The 20,468-nt window shown below is 53.7% G+C and overlaps 1 protein-coding gene across 1 annotated transcript in view; it reads left to right on the forward strand.

Annotated features, from left to right (window-relative positions):
• MXRA7 (matrix remodeling associated 7) overlaps positions 1-18,958 on the forward strand; it is a 23,434-nt gene extending 4,476 nt beyond the window's left edge. The window contains exons 2-5 of the mRNA XM_075579597.1: positions 6,866-7,021; positions 7,978-8,137; positions 9,585-9,681; positions 18,016-18,958. Coding sequence (XP_075435712.1) covers positions 6,866-7,021; positions 7,978-8,137; positions 9,585-9,681; positions 18,016-18,130 — 528 coding nt within the window. The 3' untranslated portion in view covers positions 18,131-18,958. The remainder of the gene's footprint in view (positions 1-6,865; positions 7,022-7,977; positions 8,138-9,584; positions 9,682-18,015) is intronic.
• Positions 18,959-20,468: the final 1,510 nt, after the last annotated feature.

Below are 20,468 nucleotides of genomic sequence, written 5' to 3' on the forward strand. Positions count from 1 at the left end.
TATCCCTGCCCCGGAGAGCTTACACTCTAAGCGGAATACAAAACCAGGAATAAGGGGAGCGCCGATTAGAAACCAGTGATCCCGCACAGGGGAAGGAGCTGTCAATCAAAGGAAGATTCAGGGGTTAAGGTATAAATAAATGTATATATGCGGACGTACTTACTCGGCCATGTGACAGTAAATGGCCGCACAGGGTTTCCTGGCTCTCCTTCTTTTCTCAGCTGTGGCGGGGTAACTGCTCCGTCAGGCTCCCCAGGGGTTCAGTCCATATAATCAGACCACGAGGCTTGTGTTAGGGAAATGTATAAACATTTAATACATAATAGACAAGTATTACTGCTGTGAAGCGCTGTGTACATTAATGGCGCTATATAAATAAAGACATACAATACACTCACACTTGAAATCTCCAAGCGAATCGTAGACTGTATCCGCATCTGCTGCGCAGTAGGAGGGACAACAGCTGCTATGTCCGGACTGCAACTCAGCTCTCCCTGAACGCAAGTGGAACGCACAGGTACGGACAAAATGGTCCCGAAAATGAGCAACGCGTTTCGCCGTGAAAACGGCCTCAGGCTCTTCAGTGGATGCGGAGACAGTCTACGATTCACTTGGAGATTTTAAAGTGTGAGTGCGAGCAAAGGCTTTGACTGATAACAGTGGCAGAGTGTGAAGCAGGGGAGCCTGGGAGAAGCAGCGGCTCAGTGAGTGAAGACACTGAGTGGCACTGAGTGTGATGCAGGGGAACCTGGGAGAAGGAGCGGCTCAGTGAGTACAGACACTGACTGGCACTGAGTGTGAAGCAGGGGAACCTGGGAGAAGCAGCGGCTCAGTGAGTACAGACACTAACTGGCACTGAGTGTGAAGCAGGGGAGCCTGGGAGAAGGAGCGGCTCAGTGAGTAAAGACACTGACTGGCACTGAGTGTGAAGCAGGGGAACCTGGGAGAAGGAGCGGCTCAGTGAGTAAAGACACTGACTGGCACTGAGTGTGAAGCAGGGGAACCTGGGAGAAGGAGCGGCTCAGTGAGTAAAGACACTGACTGGCACTGAGTGTGAAGCAGGGGAGCCTGGGAGAAGGAGCGGCTCAGTGAGTAAAGACACTGACTGGCACTGAGTGTGAAGCAGGGGGACCTGGGAGAAGCAGCGTCTCAGTGAGTAACGACACTGACTGGCACTTGAGTGTGAAGCAGGGGAGCCTGGGAGAAGGAGCGGCTCAGTGAGTAAAGACACTGACTGGCACTGAGTGTGAAGCAGGGGAACCTGGGAGAAGGCGCGGCTCAGTGAGTAAAGACACTGACTGGCACTGAGTGTGAAGCAGGGGAACCAGGGAGGAGCGGCTCAGTGAGTAAAGACACTGACTGGCACTGAGTGTGAAGCAGGGGAGCCTGGGAGAAGGAGCGGCTCAGTGAGTACAGACACTGACTGGCACTGAGTGTGAAGCAGGGGAACCTGGGAGAAGGAGCGGCTCAGTGAGTAAAGACACTGACTGGCACTGAGTGTGAAGCAGGGGAGCCTGGGAGAAGGAGCGGCTCAGTGAGTAACGACACTGACTGGCACTGAGTGTGAAGCAGGGGAGCCTGGGAGAAGGAGCGGCTCAGTGAGTACAGACACTGACTGGCACTGAGAGTGAAGCAGGGGAACCAGGGAGAAGGAGCGGCTCAGTGAGTAAAGACACTGACTGGCACTGAGTGTGAAGCAGGGGGACCTGGGAGAAGCAGCGTCTCCGTGAGTAATGACACTGACTGGCACTGAGTGGGAAGCAGGGGAACCTGGGAGAAGGAGCGGCTCAGTGAGTAAAGACACTGACTGGCACTGAGAGTGAAGCAGGGGAACCTGGGAGAAGGAGCGGCTCAGCGAGTAAAGACACTGACTGGCACTGAGTGTGAAGCAGGGGAACCTGGGAGAAGGAGCGGCTGAGTGAGTACAGACACTGACTGGCACTGAGTGTGAAGCAGGGGAACCTGGGAGAAGGAGCGGCTCAGTGAGTAAAGACACTGACTCACACTGAGTGTGAAGCAGGGGAACCTGGGAGAAGGAGCGGCTCAGTGAGTAAAGACACTGACTGGCACTGAGTATGAGCAGGGGAACCTGGGAGAAGGAGCGGCTCAGTGAGTAAAGACACTGACTGGCACTGAGTGTGAAGCAGGGGAACCTGGGAGAAGGAGCGGCTCAGTGAGTAAAGACACTGACTGGCACTGAGTGTGAAGCTGGGGAACCTGGGAGAAGCAGCGGCTCAGTGAGTAAAGACACTGACTGGCACTGAGTGTGAAGCAGGGAACCTGGGAGAAGGAGCGGCTCAGTGAGTAAAGACACTGACTGGCACTGAGTGTGAAGCAGGGGAACCTGGGAGAAGGAGCGGCTCAGTGAGTAAAGACACTGACTGACACTGAGTGTGAAGCAGGGAACCTGGGAGAAGGAGCGGCTCAGTGAGTGAAGACACTGAGTGGCACTGAGTGTGATGCAGGGGAACCTGGGAGAAGGAGCGGCTCAGTGAGTACAGACACTGACTGGCACTGAGTGTGAAGCAGGGGAGCCTGGGAGAAGCAGCGGCTCAGTGAGTACAGACTCTGACTGGCACTGAGTGTGAAGCAGGGGAACCAGGGAGGAGCGGGCTCAGTGAGTAAAGACACTGACTGGCACTGAGTGTGAAGCAGGGGAACCTGGGAGAAGGAGCGGCTCAGTGAGTAAAGACACTGACTGGCACTGAGTGTGAAGCAGGGGAGCCTGGGAGAAGGAGCGGCTCAGTGAGTAAAGACACTGACTGGCACTGAGTGTGAAGCAGGGGAGCCTGGGAGAAGGAGCGGCTCAGTGAGTACAGACACTGACTGGCACTGAGAGTGAAGCAGGGGAACCTGGGAGAAGGAGCGGCTCAGTGAGTAAAGACACTGACTGGCACTGAGTGTGAAGCAGGGGAACCTGGGAGAAGGAGCGGCTCAGTGAGTAAAGACACTGACTGGCACTGAGTGTGAAGCAGGGGAACCTGGGAGAAGGAGCGGCTCAGTGAGTAAAGACACTGACTGGCACTGAGTGTGAGGCAGGGGAACCTGGGAGAAGGAGCGGCTCAGTGAGTAAAGACACTGACTGGCACTGAGTGTGAAGCAGGGGAACCTGGGAGAAGGAGCGGCTCAGTGAGTACAGACACTGACTGGCACTGAGTGTGAAGCAGGGGAACCTGGGAGAAGGAGCGGCTCAGTGAGTAAAGACACTGACTCGCACTGAGTGTGAAGCAGGGGAACCTGGGAGAAGGAGCGGCTCAGTGAGTAAAGACACTGACTGGCACTGAGTATGAGCAGGGGAACCTGGGAGAAGGAGCGGCTCAGTGAGTAAAGACACTGACTGGCACTGAGTGTGAAGCAGGGGAACCTGGGAGAAGGAGCGGCTCAGTGAGTAAAGACACTGACTGGCACTGAGTGTGAAGCAGGGGAACCTGGGAGAAGCAGCGGCTCAGTGAGTAAAGACACTGACTGGCACTGAGTGTGAAGCAGGGGAACCTGGAGAAGGAGCGGCTCAGTGAGTAAAGACACTGACTGGCACTGAGTGTGAAGCAGGGGAACCTGGGAGAAGGAGCGGCTCAGTGAGTAAAGACACTGACTGACACTGAGTGTGAAGCAGGGGAACCTGGGAGAAGCAGCGGCTCAGTGAGTAAAGACACTGACTGGCAGTGAGTGTGAAGCAGGGGAGCCTGGGAGAAGGAGCGGCTCAGTGAGTAAAGACACTGGCACTGAGTGTGAAGCAGGGGAGCCTGGGAGAAGGAGCGGCTCAGTGAGTAAAGACACTGACTGGCACTGAGTGTGAAGCAGGGGAACCTGGGAGAAGGAGCGGCTCAGTGAGTACAGACACTGACTGGCACTGAGTGTGAAGCGGGAACCTGGGAGAAGGAGCAGCTCAGTGAGTAAAGACACTGACTGGCACTGAGTGTGAAGCAGGGGAGCCTGGGAGAAGGAGCGGCTCAGTGAGTAAAGACACTGACTGACACTGAGTGTGAAGCAGGGGAACCTGGGAGAAGGAGCGGCTCAGTGAGTAAAGACACTGACTGGCACTGAGTGTGAAGCAGGGGAACCTGGGAGAAGGAGCGGCTCAGTGAGTAAAGACACTCACTGGCACTGAGTGTGAAGCAGGGGAACCTGGAGAAGGAGCGGCTCAGTGAGTAAAGACACTGACTGGCACTGAGTGTGAAGCAGGGGAACCAGGGGAGAAAGGAGCGGCTCAGTGAGTAAAGACACTGACTGGCACTGAGTGTGAAGCAGGGGAACCTGGGAGAAGGAGCGGCTCAGTGAGTACAGACACTGACTGGCAGTGAGTGTGAAGCAGGGGAGCCTGGGAGAAGGAGCGGCTCAGTGAGTAACGACACTGACTGGCACTGAGTGTGAAGCAGGGGGACCTGGAGAAGCAGCGGCTCAGTGAGTAACGACACTGACTGGCACTGAGTGTGAAGCAGGGGAGCCTGGGAGAAGGAGCGGCTCAGTGAGTAACGACACTGACTGGCACTGAGTGTGAAGCAGGGGAACCTGGGAGAGGGAGCGGCTCAGTGAGTAACGACACTGACTGGCACTGAGTGTGAAGCAGGGGAGCCTGGGAGAAGGAGCGGCTCAGTGAGTAAAGACACTGACTGGCACTGAGTGTGAAGCAGGGGGACCTGGGAGAAGCAGCGTCTCAGTGAGTAACGACACTGACTGGCACTGAGTGTGAAGCAGGGGGACCTGGGAGAAGCAGCGGCTCAGTGAGTAACGACACTGACTGGCACTGAGTGTGAAGCAGGGGAGCCTGGGAGAAGGAGCGGCTCAGTGAGTAAAGACACTGACTGGCACTGAGTGTGAAGCAGGGGAACCTGGGAGAAGGAGCGGCTCAGTGAGTACAGACACTGACTGGCACTGAGTGTGAAGCAGGGGAACCTGGGAGAAGGAGCGGCTCAGTGAGTAACGACACTGACTGGCACTGAGTGTGAAGCAGGGGAATCTGGGAGAAGGAGCGGCTCAGTGAGTACAGACACTGACTGGCAGTGAGTGTGAAGCAGGGGAGCCTGGGAGAAGGAGCGGCCTCAGTGAGTACAGACACTGACTGGCACTGAGTTTGAGGGAACCTGGGTCAATTCCCGGTGTCGGTGCCTTGTGACCTTGGCCGTCACTTTATCTCCCTGTGCCTCAGGCACCAACATTATAGAGTGTAAGCTCTTCTGCGCAGGGACCCGTACCTGTAACATTCCTCCGTGCTGCGCACCGCGCGCTGTGCTGTGACGCGCTCTGCGTCCCACGGGGAGAAAAGCGCTGTATGGAATAAAGTGATTATTATTAACGTTCACACGACACAGATAAGGGAAATTGTTACTTGAAACGACAGAACAGCGCACCGGCTGCGCAGATACAGTGTTACATTGTTACATTGTTACGTTGTTACGTTGTTACGTTGTTACATTGTTCTTGTTTCAATATATTGTGGGTGGGGATTTACAGCTGCAAGTTACAGATTAACCCCGGGGAGAACAATGCATGGAGATATTACAGAGCCACGGGGGCAGTGCCACGGGGACAGTGCCACGGGCGCGGTGCCACGGGGGCAGTGCCACGGGACGCAGGGCAAGGTCACCGCACAGCCCTGGCCCCGCGCTGGAAAGGGTGATTTAGACGGGCGCTGATCAATGTTTGGTGACCGCATTGCTGGACAGCAAAAAGGAGGGTGGGGGAGGGAGAGGGGGGATGTGAGAGAGAAAGAAGGGTGAGGGGGATGTGAGAGAGAAAGGAGGGAGAGGGGGGATGTGAGAGAGAAAGGAGGGAGAGGGGGATGTGAGAGAGAAAGGAGGGAGAGGGGGATGTGAGAGAGAAAGGAGGGAGAGGGGGATGTGTGAGAGAAAGGAGGGAGAGGGGGATGTGAGAGAGAGGGGGGATGTGAGAGAAAGGAGGGAGAGGGTGTGTGAGAGAGAAAGGAGGGAGAGGGGGATGTGAGAGAGAGGGGGGATGTTAGAGAGAATGGAGGGGAGAGGGTGTGTGAGAGAGAAAGGGGGGATGTGAGAGGAGAGAGAAGAGGGAGGGAGAAGGGGATGTGAGAGAGAGGGGGGATGTGAGAGAGAAAGGAGGTAGAGGGTGTGTAAGAGGAGAGAGGGTGTGTGAGAAAGGAGAGAGAGGGGGGGCATGAGAGAAGAGGGATGTGAGAGAGAAAGGAGGGAGAGGGGGGCATGAGTCATGAGAGAAGGGTGAGAGGGGGGATGTGAGGGAGAGGGGGGATGTGAGGGAGAGGGGGGATGTGAGGGAGAGGGGGGATGTGAGGTTGAGGGGGGATGTGAGGGAGAGGGGGGATGTGAGGGAGAGGGGGGATGTGAGAGAGAAAGGAGGGAGAGGAGGGGGAAGTGAGGGAGAGGGGGATGTGAGAGAGAAAGGAGGGGGAGGGAGAGGGGGATGTGAGAGAAAGGAGGAGGGGTTATGGTCTCACCTGTGTTTATGTAAAACTTGGGGGGGTTCCTCACCTGGGGGGTGTTTACATGTAAGTATGTCCCCTTTATTATTGGGTACTAGTTAGGGGACGCGCCCCTTAGTCTTCGGGCCGCAATCGGAGACCCAGCCTTCTTCACAGTGACATTGGAGGACAGGGTGTGCGTTCCCCCCAGCTGGGGCACCATGGGTAGCGACCCCCTAGTGAGAGGTGGCCACATTGGCTCTGCGCAGTCAGCATTCCCGCGCCATGGCGCCGCAGGCCCGGGAGGGGGGAATGTGACGGGAAGGGGACCCTAGAAAGGACCCCCCCCCCCTAAAACTAGTTCCTAGGCGCTTGTACCAATGTATGGGATCCAGGGAAGCATCTATGTATGAATAAACTGGTCCTGTTATGAAAACCTGTCCTGTTATGAATAATCTTGTCCTGTTTGTATTAAAGGTCCTGGCGCCCTGTATTAGTATCCTGAGGAGCTTACAGCTTCAGCCAGACGAGCACCAGCACCCAGGGAGACAGGTAAGAAGAGACTGCTGTGGCGCCACAGCACAATACCTCATAGCATCCCACTCCTGGGGGTCAGGGCAAGGAGGTGTTACAGGAGGGAGACGGGGGGGGGGGGGAGAGGGAAAGGTGGGAGAGGGAAATGAGGGAGGGGAGAGGGGAGGGGGGGGGAGAAGGGGTGTGTGTGAGAGAGGGGGGGGGTGTGTGTGAGAGGGGTGTGTGGGAGGGAGATGTGGGTGAGAGAGGGGAGAGGGGGAGAGCGAGGGGGAGGGAGATAGAGGGGGGGTGAGGGGGGGGAGAGGGTGGGGGGGAGAGGGTGAGGGGGGGGGGAGGAGGGAAAGGGGTGTGTGTGAGAGAGGGGGGGGGTGTGTGAGAGGGGTGTGTGGGAGGGAGATGTGGTGAGAGACGTGTGAGAGACGTGTGAGAGACGTGTGAGAGACGTGTGAGAGACGTGTGAGAGACGTGTGAGAGACGTGTGAGAGACGTGTGAGAGACGTGTGAGAGACGTGTGAGAGAGAGGGGAGAGGGGGAGAGCGAGGGGGAGGGAGATAGAGAAACGGGGAGGTGAGGGGTGAGGGGGGGTGAGGGTGAGGGGGGGGGGAGGGGGGAGGAGAGAGTGAAGGGGTGAGGGGGGGGGGGGAGAGGGTGAGGGGGTGAGGGGGGGGAGAGGGTGAGGGGAGGGTGAGGGGGTGAGGGGGGGGGAGAGGGTGAGGGGGGTGAGGGGGGGAGAGGGTGAGGGGGTGAGGAGGGGGGGGAGGGGGGGGAGAGGGTGAGGGGAGGGGGAGAGGATGAGGGGGAGAGAGAGAGAGATAGGTGTGTGGGAGGGGTGAGAGAGAAAAGGGGTGGGAGGGAGAGGGTGGGTGAGAGGAGGTTGGGAGGGAGAGGGGGTGAGAGGTATGGGAGGGGTGTGGCGGGGGGGGGGGGAGAATGGGATGTTATAGAAATTATTAAATACATCAGCAATGTTATAAAAGAGGAATGTCATAAGACGTCCTGCGCTGAAGCAGGACCGTGGGAGGCTCGGAGGAAATCCTTTGTTACTAAAAGAGTAGTGGATCCATGGAACCATCTCCTGGCAGAGACGGTACAAGCTATTTCTGCCCGGGCACGAAAGGGTTACAATGCCAGACGCGCCGCGCTTCTCTGTTGCAGGACGAAGACGTGACGCTGAAGGCGGTAAAATCTTGCAGATCCGCGAAGCCGACGATGCAGGTGAGACCCCCTCCCCCCCCACCCCCCCCCCCGCTCCTGCACTGCCCCGGGGAGCTTGCAATCTAAGCTTCAGCGGCAAGGCCCGTATCTGCGCTGCGACATCCCGCCATTTTAAGCTCCCCCGCCCCCCAGCCACGTGTCACTATCCTCTTTGCCTTTTCGTGGAGCTCTCCTCGCGCCCGCTTGGAAATACTGGGGGGGCCACTTAAAAGATGGCCGCCGGGCGCCATGGACACTTTTAAAGACACAGTTTAGTGATGGCGAACTCCTCATTAAGCCACGAGTGTTAGGGATAACTCTGCTTCAGCACAGGTGGCTCAATCAGTGGCTCAGTCTTTGACTGAGCCACTGATTGAGCCACCTGTGCTGAAGCAGGGACTGATTAAGCCACCTGTGCAAACACAGGACAGTCCTGTTCAGTACTGGACACCCTACTTGCAGTTGGCAGGGGCAGTGTAAATAAGGGGGGGGGGGCAGCGTTAATTTGTGGGCTCACGGTGGGGTGGGGGGGGGGGGGGGGGGGGGCGCCGGGCAGGGGCTCACCTCGCCCCGTTCTCTCTGCCAACGACCCGACGCTAATGAGGCCGGACTCAATGAGACGCTTTGTCTGCCGGCGATCCTTTTGTCCGTAGGTGTTTGCGCAGATCTCGGTGACCCCGTCACCCCCCAATATTCCCTCCCCCCCCCCCCCGCACGGAAAGTGGGTCACTGATCGCCGGCTCTGACTGCACAACTGGGGCAAAAATGTTCCCCAATCCGGCGGCCCACTTGGCAAGGAAGGCACTCCGTGGGCTCTCAGCGGGGGGGGAAGGGAAGCCGGGGGGGGGGAGAGGGGGGGAAGGGAAGGGGGGGGGTTCTTACTTTTAGGACAGTTTTGTTGACGTTTTTTTTTAACCCCCGAGAGAGATTTTGAGACGTGACCCCGAAAACGTCTCCTCCGATGTGACCGCAAGAACCCGGAGCCGCGAGGTTAATACACCCCAGAAATAACTTGGGTATACGTGGAACAGCCACGTGCACCAGGGGAGGGCAACTCCAATCCTCAAGGGCCACCAACAGGTCAGCAGGTGTTCAGGATATCCCTGCTTCAGCACAGGTGGCCCAGTCAGAGACTGAGCCACCTGTGCTGAAGCAGAGACTGAGCCATCTGTGCTGAAGCTGGGACTGATTGAGCCACCGGTGCTAAAGCAGGGGGACTGATTGAGCCACTTTTTGCTGAAGCAGGGACTGATTGAGCCACCTGTGCTGAAGCAGGGATATCCTTAATACCTGGCCTGTTGGTGGCCCTTGAGGACTGGCCGCCCCTGGGTCAGCGGGTTCCATGTAGGTGGCTGACACCCTGTGATTTAATGTGAATCCCTCAGGCAAAGCCTAAGCGTTACATTGAATTAAAGTTGGGGGATGGCGTTTCCCGTTTTTATTTCTCACCCGCGTCTCGCGTCTGCAGATGAGGACGAGGTCGGCTTCAGGTACAGCCCGGGAAAGCTGCGCGGCGGCCAGTACGAGAAGATGCTGACCAGGGAAGAGCTGCAGGAAGAGCAGAGGTGAGGAGCCGTGCCTTTCTCCCAGAAGCCCTTGCAGCGCTGCGCTTGGCGTGACCGACACATGCATATGCTTTGGCCCAGGTCCCACAAGGAAAGCGTTTGCCCAGAGGGCAGACATTTTTACTTTTAAAATGGGATCCCTTCCATTAAGCGGAAATAATAATATGCGCCACTTTGCCTTCAAACCAGAGAAGTATTTTCTACCCTGGAGATAATAATGATATATTTATTATTGTTATATTTTGCACGTGGCGCCCGTGCGCTAACAGGCGTACAAACCGTCAAAGGCGGCAGCGTCCTTACCAATAAGCGACCCTGCAATCACTGTGCCGTGTCCGCACGGTATCTCTGCCTTATCCTGTTCTCTTTTGTTAAATGGTTTTGCCGCCATGACGGGCGGTGAGTAAATCTCACCCGTATTATCGCTGGCGTCAAGACCCCCTCTCTCCCCCCCCCCCCCAGATATTTAACTCTTCGGGGGGTGGGAGGGGTTAATGCCACAGACATCAAATGCAAAACGGAGTCCCCCCCCCCCCCCAAAAAAAAAGATTTGTCTCCCGGAACACGCGTGTGACGTGCGTCCCCCGGAACACGCGTGTGCCGTGCGTCCCCCGCACCGCCCTGTGATAAGCGTCATGCGTTTGCCTTGCAGGATTGAGTTGACCTCTGACCTCACGAGCCTGTAACCCACACAGTGCCTTAGATTTCGGGGGGACATACACAGTTGTCACGGGGTAAGAAGCGGCTCCCTCCGGTGTTAGAATTAGTGTCCCCTAATAACCCTGATTAATGTGTCTGTCACAGAACGCGCACCCCCTCTCCCTGTACTCACCCCTTCATTAATAGCCGTCACTCGAGGGGTTAAAGGATCAGTCCTACACACACAATATATATTATACACACACAGACACAGACACACACAGACACACACAGACACACACACACGTGTGTTTATGTAGGGAAAAAGTGTGCTGGAACCCTAAATATTAATTTAAGAATATATATTATAATTCCGCTAAATAAAGCATTTGTGGCAGAATTCAGCCCCGTCCCTGATCTTCTCATAACCAGCAGCTAGATTTCCTTGTTAACCCCTAAAACAAAGGCGTCAGAACTCAAGTTTCCCACAAAAATAGGTGTGTGTGTGTGTGTGTGTGTGTGTGTGTCTTTATACTTTTTTTTATTTGAAAGTAGAATAGCGTATTGAAATCACTGCACATTTTGGCCAAATGTATCCATATAACTCCTCCTATTGCCCCATATAACCGCTCCCTATAACTCCTCCTATTGCCCCATATAACCGCTCCCTATAACTCCTCCTATTACCCCATATAACCCCTCCCTAGAACTCCTCCTATTGCCCCATATAACTGCTCCCTATAGCTCCTCCTATTACCTCATATAACCGCCCCATATAACTCCTCCTATTACCCCATATAACTTATTGCCCCCTATAACCCCTCCCTATAACTCCCTAACCCCTCCTATTACTCCCTGTAACACCTCCTATTACTCCCTATAACCCCTCCTATTACTCCCTGTAACCCCTCCTATTACTCCCTGTAACCCCTCCTATTACTCACTCTAACCCCTCCTATTACTCACTCTAACCCCTCCTATTACTCACTCTAACCCCTCCTATTACTCCCTGTAACCCCTCCTATTACTCCCTATAACCCCTCCTATTACTCCCTATAACCGCAATGTTGCAATGAAGAGGTTACGCTTTGTGCTTTAAGGCAAAATCATTGCTTAGTGGGACTGCAGCTTTGCTATAGAGAACATTTCCCGTGGAGCTTTGCTTCCCTCTAGTGTTCGTACAACAGAATTACATCTCAGTGCACGTATCAGCTTCTCTTCCTCACTGCTGCCCAGAGCAGCAGAGGGCGTTAGGTCAGAGGGCGTTAGGTCAAGAAACCTATGGGACGTGACCTGAAACAGGAGAGGACATGTTTTCCCCTGAGCTTAAGGCATGTCCTCAAAGCCAATTACATGGAAAACAAGGGTTACCACACATCTCATTAGAACAGGCTTACTGCAGCCCAGCTTACTGCAACTCCAGTCCTCACAACCCCCCAACAGGCCAGGTTTTACGGATATCCCAGCTTCAGCACAGGAGGCTCAATCAGTGGCTAAGACTGAGCCACTGATTGAGCCACTTGCGCTGAAGCAGGTTCCGATTGAGCCACCTGTGCTGAAGCAGGTTCTGATTGAGTCACCTGTGCTGAAGCAGGGTCTGATTGAGCCACCTGTGCTGAAGCATGGACTGATTGAGCCACCTGCGCTGAAGCTGGGATATCCTTGACTTGTTTTGGGGGGCATCTTGAGGACTTGAGTTGAGCCCCCCTGTAGCCTAATCTTCAGTTATCTTCCAATAATGTATGTATGAATGGACGTATATATATATAGATAGATAGATAGATAGATAGATAGATAGATCGCGCCCACCGTTTACTCAGCGCCTTACAACCGAGACAACACAGCACCGGGAATTCTAATGCATTAAGTGCAACAAATCAGAGAATGGGAAAGTAAACCCCTGCCCGCAGAGCTTGCAATCTAAGTGACGTTAACGTGTTAGAGTTACTCCGTTACTCCGATCCAGACCTTGAAACGGGGGTTTAGCTGAAGCGAGGGAAATAACGCTATGTTAGTTCAATCAGACCTAGCGGTGGGGTTACACCCATCCAGACCCTATAAAACCCCTATTTCTGGTCGGACCTAATTAACCTCCCGTTAAGTCCCCGCGTTAACCTTAGCGGACTTAAGTGGATACTTCCTCTTATTGAAAGAGGCGGCCATATTGTGCCCCCCGATGGAAGCTGGATCGCGGGAGAGCCGATCGCTCGGCCTCTCAGATAGTGCCGTTTCCGTGCAGCGAATTCTAGATGCCGCATCGATTTTAAAACGCAAATGATCCTGCGAACTGTTTTTGCCCGCGGAAACCCCGACTTTAACACACACGTCACAGAGTAAGAGGGACTGCACCTTTATCTTTGTAACCCCTGAACACAACGTATAATGCAACCCACAGCGACACGCAGAATACGCCCCAATTCTCCGCCCCGCGCGCGCTCTTTCATGCTTTTCTAAGCTAGCCTGATACTTGTGACTAGGAACGTGGCCACGTGGCTGGGAGACGAGTTGTGTTGTAACTTGTGACTAGGAACGTGGCCACGTGGCTGGGAGACGAGTTGTGTTGTAACTTGTGACTAGGAACGTGGCCACGTGGCTGGGAGACGAGTTGTGTTGTAACTTGTGACTAGGAACGTGGCCGCGTGGCTGGGAGACGAGTTGTGTTGTAACTTGTGACTAGGAACGTGGCCGCGTGGCTGGGAGACGAGTTGTGTTGTAACTTGTGACTAGGAACGTGGCCACGTGGCTGGGAGACGAGTTGTGTTGTAACTTGTGACTAGGAACGTGGCCACGTGGCTGGGAGACGAGTTGTGTTGTAACTTGTGATATCTTTCAGTGGATCAACATGAGAATTCTCTCAATTAAATCGCAGTGTACAGAGCTTCCCAAACCTCACGGGTCTCTTCTTCAAGTATTCTCATGAAGCACACATGAAGAAGAGACCTGTGAGGTTGTTAAAGCTCTCTGTGCATGTGAAGAAGAGACCTGTGATGTTTGGAAATGTCTGCATATGTGAAGGAGACCTGTGAGGTTTGGGAAGCTCTGTTCATGTGAAGAAGAGACCTGTGAGGTTTGGGAAGCTCTGTTCATGTGAAGAAGAGACCTGTGAGGTTTGGGAAGCTCTGTTCATGTGAAGAAGAGACCTGTGAGGTTTGGGAAGCTCTGTACACGTCAAGAAGAGACCTGTGAAGTTTGGGAAAGCTCTGTACATGTGAAGAAGAGACCTGTGAGGTTTGGGAAGCTCTGTAAACGTGAAGAAGAGACCTGTGAGGTTTGGGAAGCTCTGTACAAGTGAAGAAGAGACCTGTGAGGTTTGGGAAGCTCTGTACATGTGAAGAAGAGACCTGTGAGGTTTAGAAAGCTTTGTACACATGCAGAAGAGACATGTGAGAGTTGGGAAAGTTCTGTACATGTGAAGAAGAGACCTGTGAGGTTTGGGAAGCTCTGTACACGTGAAGAAGAGACCTGTGAGGTTGGGAAAGCTCTGTACATGTGAAGAAGAGACCTGTGAGGCTTGGGAAGCTCTGTACACGTGAAGAAGAGACCTGTGAGGTTTTGGGAAGCTCTGTACACGTGAAGAAGAGACCTGTGAGGTTTTTGAAAGGTCTGCACACTATAATGAGATCTATCGAGACGTCTCATATTTTTCCAGTAAACGATATCACAACCTGCATCAGCTTTGAAGTACACAATGATATTAATGAATTGACAAATGAATATGAACTGAGTTATTCTCTTTCTCTCTCGTTACAGAGCTGAAGATTATATGAAGTTATCCTTAGATTCCAGCTAAAGAGACTGACACCGCAAATTCCAATATCTCTCCCAAAATGACATTTTCTGCTCATTTCTCACGGTGAAAATGTATTTCACCTGTGCCTCTTTTTGGGCAAAACCAGCAAAAAAAACACGTTTAACTCCTAAAAATACTCCTTTTTTTTTTTTTTTTTAACATTTGGAATAACTCCGCCTGGAAGACGCGTCAGAGATCTTTTGTTTCAGTTCAGAAAATGTAGTAATAATAATAATAATTTAAAAAAAAAAAGACAGCTATTGGTGATATTAGGAGAAGAATCACTGCAGAAAGCGTAAAAATCGGAAGAAAAAGGTGCATTCCCTCTTAGATCAGGTCACAACAGTATTGTTTAAACAATACTCGTGTACCAATACTCGTGTACCAATACTCGTGTACCAATACTCGTGTACCAATACTCGTCTACCAATACTCGTGTACCAATACTCGTGTACCAATACTCGTGTACCAATACTCGTGTACATTCCATTAATTCCCATGAACTATTAAAGATTGTTTTTTTTTTGTTTTTTTTACCCGGGATTGCAGCAAGGGGTCCCCGCAGCTGAAATTAACGGGGTCCCCTCTGGAGGAACCCCCCCCCCCCTGCTTCAATGCCATATAAGAATAAAAAATCGCCGGCTTGGATCGCGGCTTTCAGTGTGCGCAGGAGTAACGGGCGCTAGGATAGTGGCGCGGGGCGGCCCCGGGGGAGCGGCTGTCCCACTCGTGACCGCCACAGACGCCACTTTTGGTTTTAACCCTTTGCTACCCGGGGACCTGTGGCAGCCGCCGGCGATAGGCTGTGCTTTTTTAAAAAAATGGGGGTTTCCCGATACGGCAGGTCAGGTTTTCGGGATATCACTGCTTCAGCGCAGGTGGCTCAATCGGTCCCTGCTTCAGCGCAGGTGGCTCAATCAGTCCAAGCTTCAGCACAGATGGCTCAATCAGTGGCTCAGTCTTCGACTGAGCCACTGATTGAGCCACCTGTGCTGAAGCAGTGATATCCCTTATAGCTGGTCTGTTGGTGGCCCTTGAGGAGTGGGGTCGGCCGCCCCTGCGCACCTTTTTGTTTCCGGGTCGGAGACCTGAGATTGTAGCTTCCATGCGCGTTTCGCAGACGTAACGTCCGCGTTTGACTATGCAAATGATGCCTTATGTTTGATATATAATATTCCTGTATAGATATAGGCGCGCTTCGCGGCGAGGGGCTGGGGAGATTTTAATTGCGCAAGGCTTCACAAACGAAGAACGCTGCGTAGTGCGAGTCTAGACGCAGTTTTCCGGACGGTGCACACGCGTGTGCATTGTTTGGGGGGGCTGCCTGTGTATTAGTCAGTGTATATAGGAATGGGGGTTTTGGTACCCCAGTTAGCTGGCTTTGAGTCACCTCTTGTCCCCCTTTTCAGTGCAGGACGGGTTAGAAATGCAACGCAGAGAAACTCCTCTCCTTACTGCTCCCTATAACTCCTCCCCTAACTGCTCCTATAACTCCTCCCCTTACTGCTCCTATAACTCCTCCCCTAACTGATCCTATAACTCCTCCCCTAACTGATCTGTATAACTCCTCCCCTAACTGCTCCTATAGGCTATAACTCCTCTAACTGCGACTATAACTCCTCCCCTAACTGCTCCCTATAACTCCTCCCCTAACTGCTCCTATAACTCCTCCCCTAACTGCTCCTATAACTCCTCTCCTTACTGCTCCTATAACTCCTCCCCTAACTGCTCCCTATAACTCCTCCCCTAACTGCTCCCTATAACTCCTCCCCTAACTGCTCCCTATAACTCCTCCCCTAACTGCTCCTATAACTCCTCCCCTAACTGCTCCTATAACTCCTCCCTATAACTCCTCCCCTAACTCCTCCCCTAACTGCTCCCCTAACTGCTCCCCTAACTGCTCCCCTAACTGCTCCTATAACTCCTCCCCTAACTGCTCCAGCCAGTATTGTTTGGGTTAACGCCGCCTGCTCGGAACCGAAGTCCTAATCCTGTAAACGGTGTAAATAAAATCCCTGCATTTATTAAAACCCATTTGCTGAGAACTTTTATTTCATTACTGCGAACCCGTTTCCCTTCCACACAGAGCGAGCAAAGCGCTGAACCCACAACCCTTCCCATGCACGCCTCAAACCGGCGCTTACCAACGTTATTACACGGTGCTCACCCCCCGCTAGAAAATAACGTCCCCCGAACCCCTAATGAATAAATCTTATCGCCGACTCATCAGAATAACACACTGTGTGACCGATCCCAGACAGTATATAGTGTCCTGAGCGCGTGGGGGGACGCACGCTTAATAATCCCCCAAACTGTGTGCCCGATCCCAGGCAGTATATAGTGTCCTGAGCGCGTGGGAGGAACACACGCTTAATAATCCCCCAAACTGTGTGCCCGATCCCAGGCAGTATATAGTGTCCTGAGCTCGCAGGGGGGTGGGGGGGGGGGGGCGCACGCTTAATAATCCCCCAAACTGTGTGCCCGATCCCAGGCAGTATATAGTGTCCTGAGCTCGCAGGGGGGGGAACACACGCTTAATAATCCCCCAAACTGTGTGACCGATCCCAGGCAGTATATAGTGTCCTGAGCGCGTGGGGGGAACGCACGCTTAATAATCCCCCAAACTGTGTGACCGATCACAGGCAGTATATAGTGTCCCGAGCTCGCAGGGGGGGACGCACGCTTAATAATCCCCCAAACTGTGTGACCGATCCCAGGCAGTATATAGTGTCCTAAACTCGCAGGGGGGTGGGGGGGGGGGGGGCGCACGCTTAATAATCCCCCAAACTGTGTGCCCGATCCCAGGCAGTATATAGCGTCCTGAGCTCGCAGGGGGGGACGCACGCTTAATAATCCCCCAAACTGTGTGACCGATCCCAGGCAGTATATAGTGTCCTGAGCTCGCAGGGGGGGACGCACGCTTAATAATCCCCCAAACTGTGTGACCGATCCCAGGCAGTATATAGTGTCCCGAGCTCGCAGGGGGGGACGCACGCTTAATAATCCCCCAAACTGTGTGACCGATCCCAGGCAGTATATAGTGTCCTGAGCGCGTGGGGGGAACACACGTTTATTAATCCCCCAAACTGCGTGACCGATCCCAGGCAGTATATAGTGTCCTAAACTCGCAGGGGGGTGGGGGGCGGGGGTGCACGCTTAATAATCCCCCAAACTGTGTGCCCGATCCCAGGCAGTATATAGTGTCCTGAGCGCAGGGGGGGACGCACGCTTAATAATCCCCAAAACTGTGTGTCCGATCTCAGGCAGTATAGAGTGTCTTGAGCTCACAGGGGGGGGACGCTTAATAGGGGGGGCACGCTTAATAATCCCCCAAACTGTGTGACCGATCCCAGGAAGTGTAGTGTCCTGAGCTCGTTGGGGGGGAGGGGGGCGCACGCTTAATAATCCCCCTAATCCCCCAAATTTAGGGTGATTAGATGTTGCGCATGCGTGTCATTTGTCGCGGTTTTTGCCAGGACAATAAATCTGGTCACCCCACCCAAACTGCCCCTCAGTGTGTGCAGGCAGGATGGGGGGTATCGCTGTCACTCACTGCGGGAGCTTCCAAAGTCACGCCCCACAATGCCTTGCAGTTGCGGATGCAAAGCATTGTGGGAATCTCCTCCACGCTAAGGTGCAGTTTGGGGCATTACTAAGTGCGCAGCCCCCACACGGGCTCAGGACCCCGCTATATACTGCCTGGGATCCCCCCCAGCACAGATTTTTCGATGGGCGCACCCCATGGAGATGCCTTGCGCACACCCCCTGTGGGGAATCTCTGCCGTAAACAGCTGAAGACATCACAGCGCACCTCCCCCCTCCCCCCCCCTGCCCCCCCTGCCCCCCCTGCCCCCCCCGCCCCCCTCCCCCCAAACCACCAATGTCCTTCTCCTTTCTCCCGTCAGGGTGCAGAGAGAACAGCTGGGCGCCATCTTTAACATGATGAAGGAGAACCGCGAAACGTTCGGGCCCATGTCTGACGGGGACATCAAGGAGCAGCTGAAACTTTACAACATGTGACGCGTGACGCAGCCCGCGGTTTACAGGGCGGGAGAACCCGCGCGTGCGCGGCACAGAACCATCTCCCCTCCTGCCTCGTCTTCGTTAACGCTTTGGCGTCCGCTCGGCGCCCATTTTGACCTTCTGCCGTGGAAGTTTCGGGAGGTGCCCGTGGCAGACAATGCGGGGGAGGTTAAAATGGCCGCTGCCGCTCGCGCTCACTGAGGCAAACCGAGGTTGTCATGGGAACAGCCGACGCCAGGCGAAAAACGCGGCCACAAAAAGAGAGATTCTGACGTAAACGTAAAGTTAGAAACAGATCAGCACAATATGGACGGTCAGGGCCTATTAGGACGCCATTTTGTTTTAAGAGCAGGCCGTTCACACAACAGGAATTAGTGGAGCTGAAGCTTTATAGTTGAAAGGGTGGTTTTTGTATATACTCTAATACACGGGGGGGGGGGGGGGGTGGGCGGCCAACTCCTGTCTTTAAGGGCCACCAACAGGTCAGGGTTTCAGGATATCCCTGCTTCAGCACAGTGGCTCAATCAAAGACTACAACCTGACATGTCTCTGGCCCTTGGGGACTGCAGTTACCCTCCTGCTCTAATAGTACTTGCAATATATATATATTTATATTAAGATATAGGTCACCCTACTCAAATATTATCTGACCCCTCTCTGGAGTGAATACGCTCTATTTCCAGCTCCGGAAACCGGCTCCCGAGATACGTACCTGCAAAGGTGGTGCTGAGACCTCCCCGTGCCGGGAGTGGGAAAGCGCAGGCGTGTGGGCAGGATACGAACGAGCCCGTCCCTCAGCGCTTCCCTGTGCGGGGGGGGGGGGGGGGAGAGGACACCGTGGCAGATCGGGGAAGGGCGGGCAGGTGACCCTGCGGCTTCCATTCATAGTTTCTAATAAAATGAGATACTCCTAGCCTGGTCTTTTTCTCATTTGTATGAACACAATGAAAGCCGGCGGCCCCACCTCCTCCTTCTCAGCAACTCCACTCCCTCTCCAGTTACCCAAGCATATCTCCACCGGCCTCCATGTTATGTGAATCGTGGAAGAAGCTGCGGTGAAGGAGAAGGGAACTATATGGGAGAAGTTGTGTTGTCACTGGTTTGGTTATAGGTGGAGTGACCAAAATCTACATTCCTAACGTAATACCTTTCGGGGGGTCAGCAATGCCCCCGACTTCTAAAACTGGGGTTCTCTCCACTCCAAAATTGATGTTAAATGATGTACCCCTCCTGGGGTAACAGTCACCTAGGGCAGTGACACGTTTAAAAGGTTAAATGACGCTGATTGACTTCTTTAAATTCATTTTAAATATGTGTTTTCCAAAGATAAACAACATCTTTATGCAAAGTCTTTTGGAGGTAAGACTGTTTGTCAGTCCTCGAAGCCACAAGTGAATGATGAAGCCGCCGTGAGTCCGACAGGTGAACACAAGGAGTTGAACGAAGTGTTCCCAGGTAAACTTACCCCCTGTTCATGCAAAACATATCCACACGAAGCAAATAAATAAAAACGGTTACTTTCAAGGGGACCGAATCCTTCCGGGTAACACAGTCGGGCTCAAACTCCCTCTTCAGGAGCCACCAACTGGTCCGGTTTTAAGGATATTTCTTCTTCGGTCATAATGGCTGAACCACCTGTGCTGAAGCAGGGGCACCTTTAACACCTGACTTGTTGGTGGCCCTTGAGCACTGAGTTTGACCGCCACTGATGTAACAGACTCCCGGAGCCTGTGGGGTCAGGTTGTTGATGGAAGGTATATCAGTCCCATGTTGAACTTGACTCTTCTCCACTGGAGCTGAAGACACAACTTGATTAGTTTTAGGGGTGGTTCGGCAGCTAGAAGAAGCCAAATACTAGAGAGCAGGTCGAGGAAGAGCAAAGTATTGGTGTTGTGATTGGGAAACAGAGAGGACATGCTAAATGAAGGAAGTTTCCCTGTGTTTTTGGAAGGTGGGGTGCTGCCAACCAGACAATTAGCCAGTCTCCACCGGGCTCATCAGCTGCAGGGGATCTCTCTAGCACTGAGGAAGTGGGTGCTGCCAGAGAGAGATCCCAGGGATCTGTTCCTCGACGCAGTGGACCCTGGAACCGGCCAGAGGGTGCACCTCTCCAAAACACAAAAAACAGACCCGTAGACTGATGTAAAGAGCCCCTGTTACCTCTTCGGACTTTGGGACAGAGGCTGGTAAGAGGCCTGGCCTCCCGGTCCTGCAGATAGGGACTGGGCGTGCGAGTTACCCCCTGCAGTTAGGGACTGGGCGTGCGAGTTACCCCCTGCAGTTAGGGACTGGGCGTGCGAGTTACCCCCTGCAGTTAGGGACTGGGCGTGTGAGT

This window comes from Ascaphus truei, chromosome 22 (genome assembly GCF_040206685.1).
Source record: "Ascaphus truei isolate aAscTru1 chromosome 22, aAscTru1.hap1, whole genome shotgun sequence".
In the NCBI taxonomy this organism is placed as follows: domain Eukaryota; kingdom Metazoa; phylum Chordata; class Amphibia; order Anura; family Ascaphidae; genus Ascaphus; species Ascaphus truei.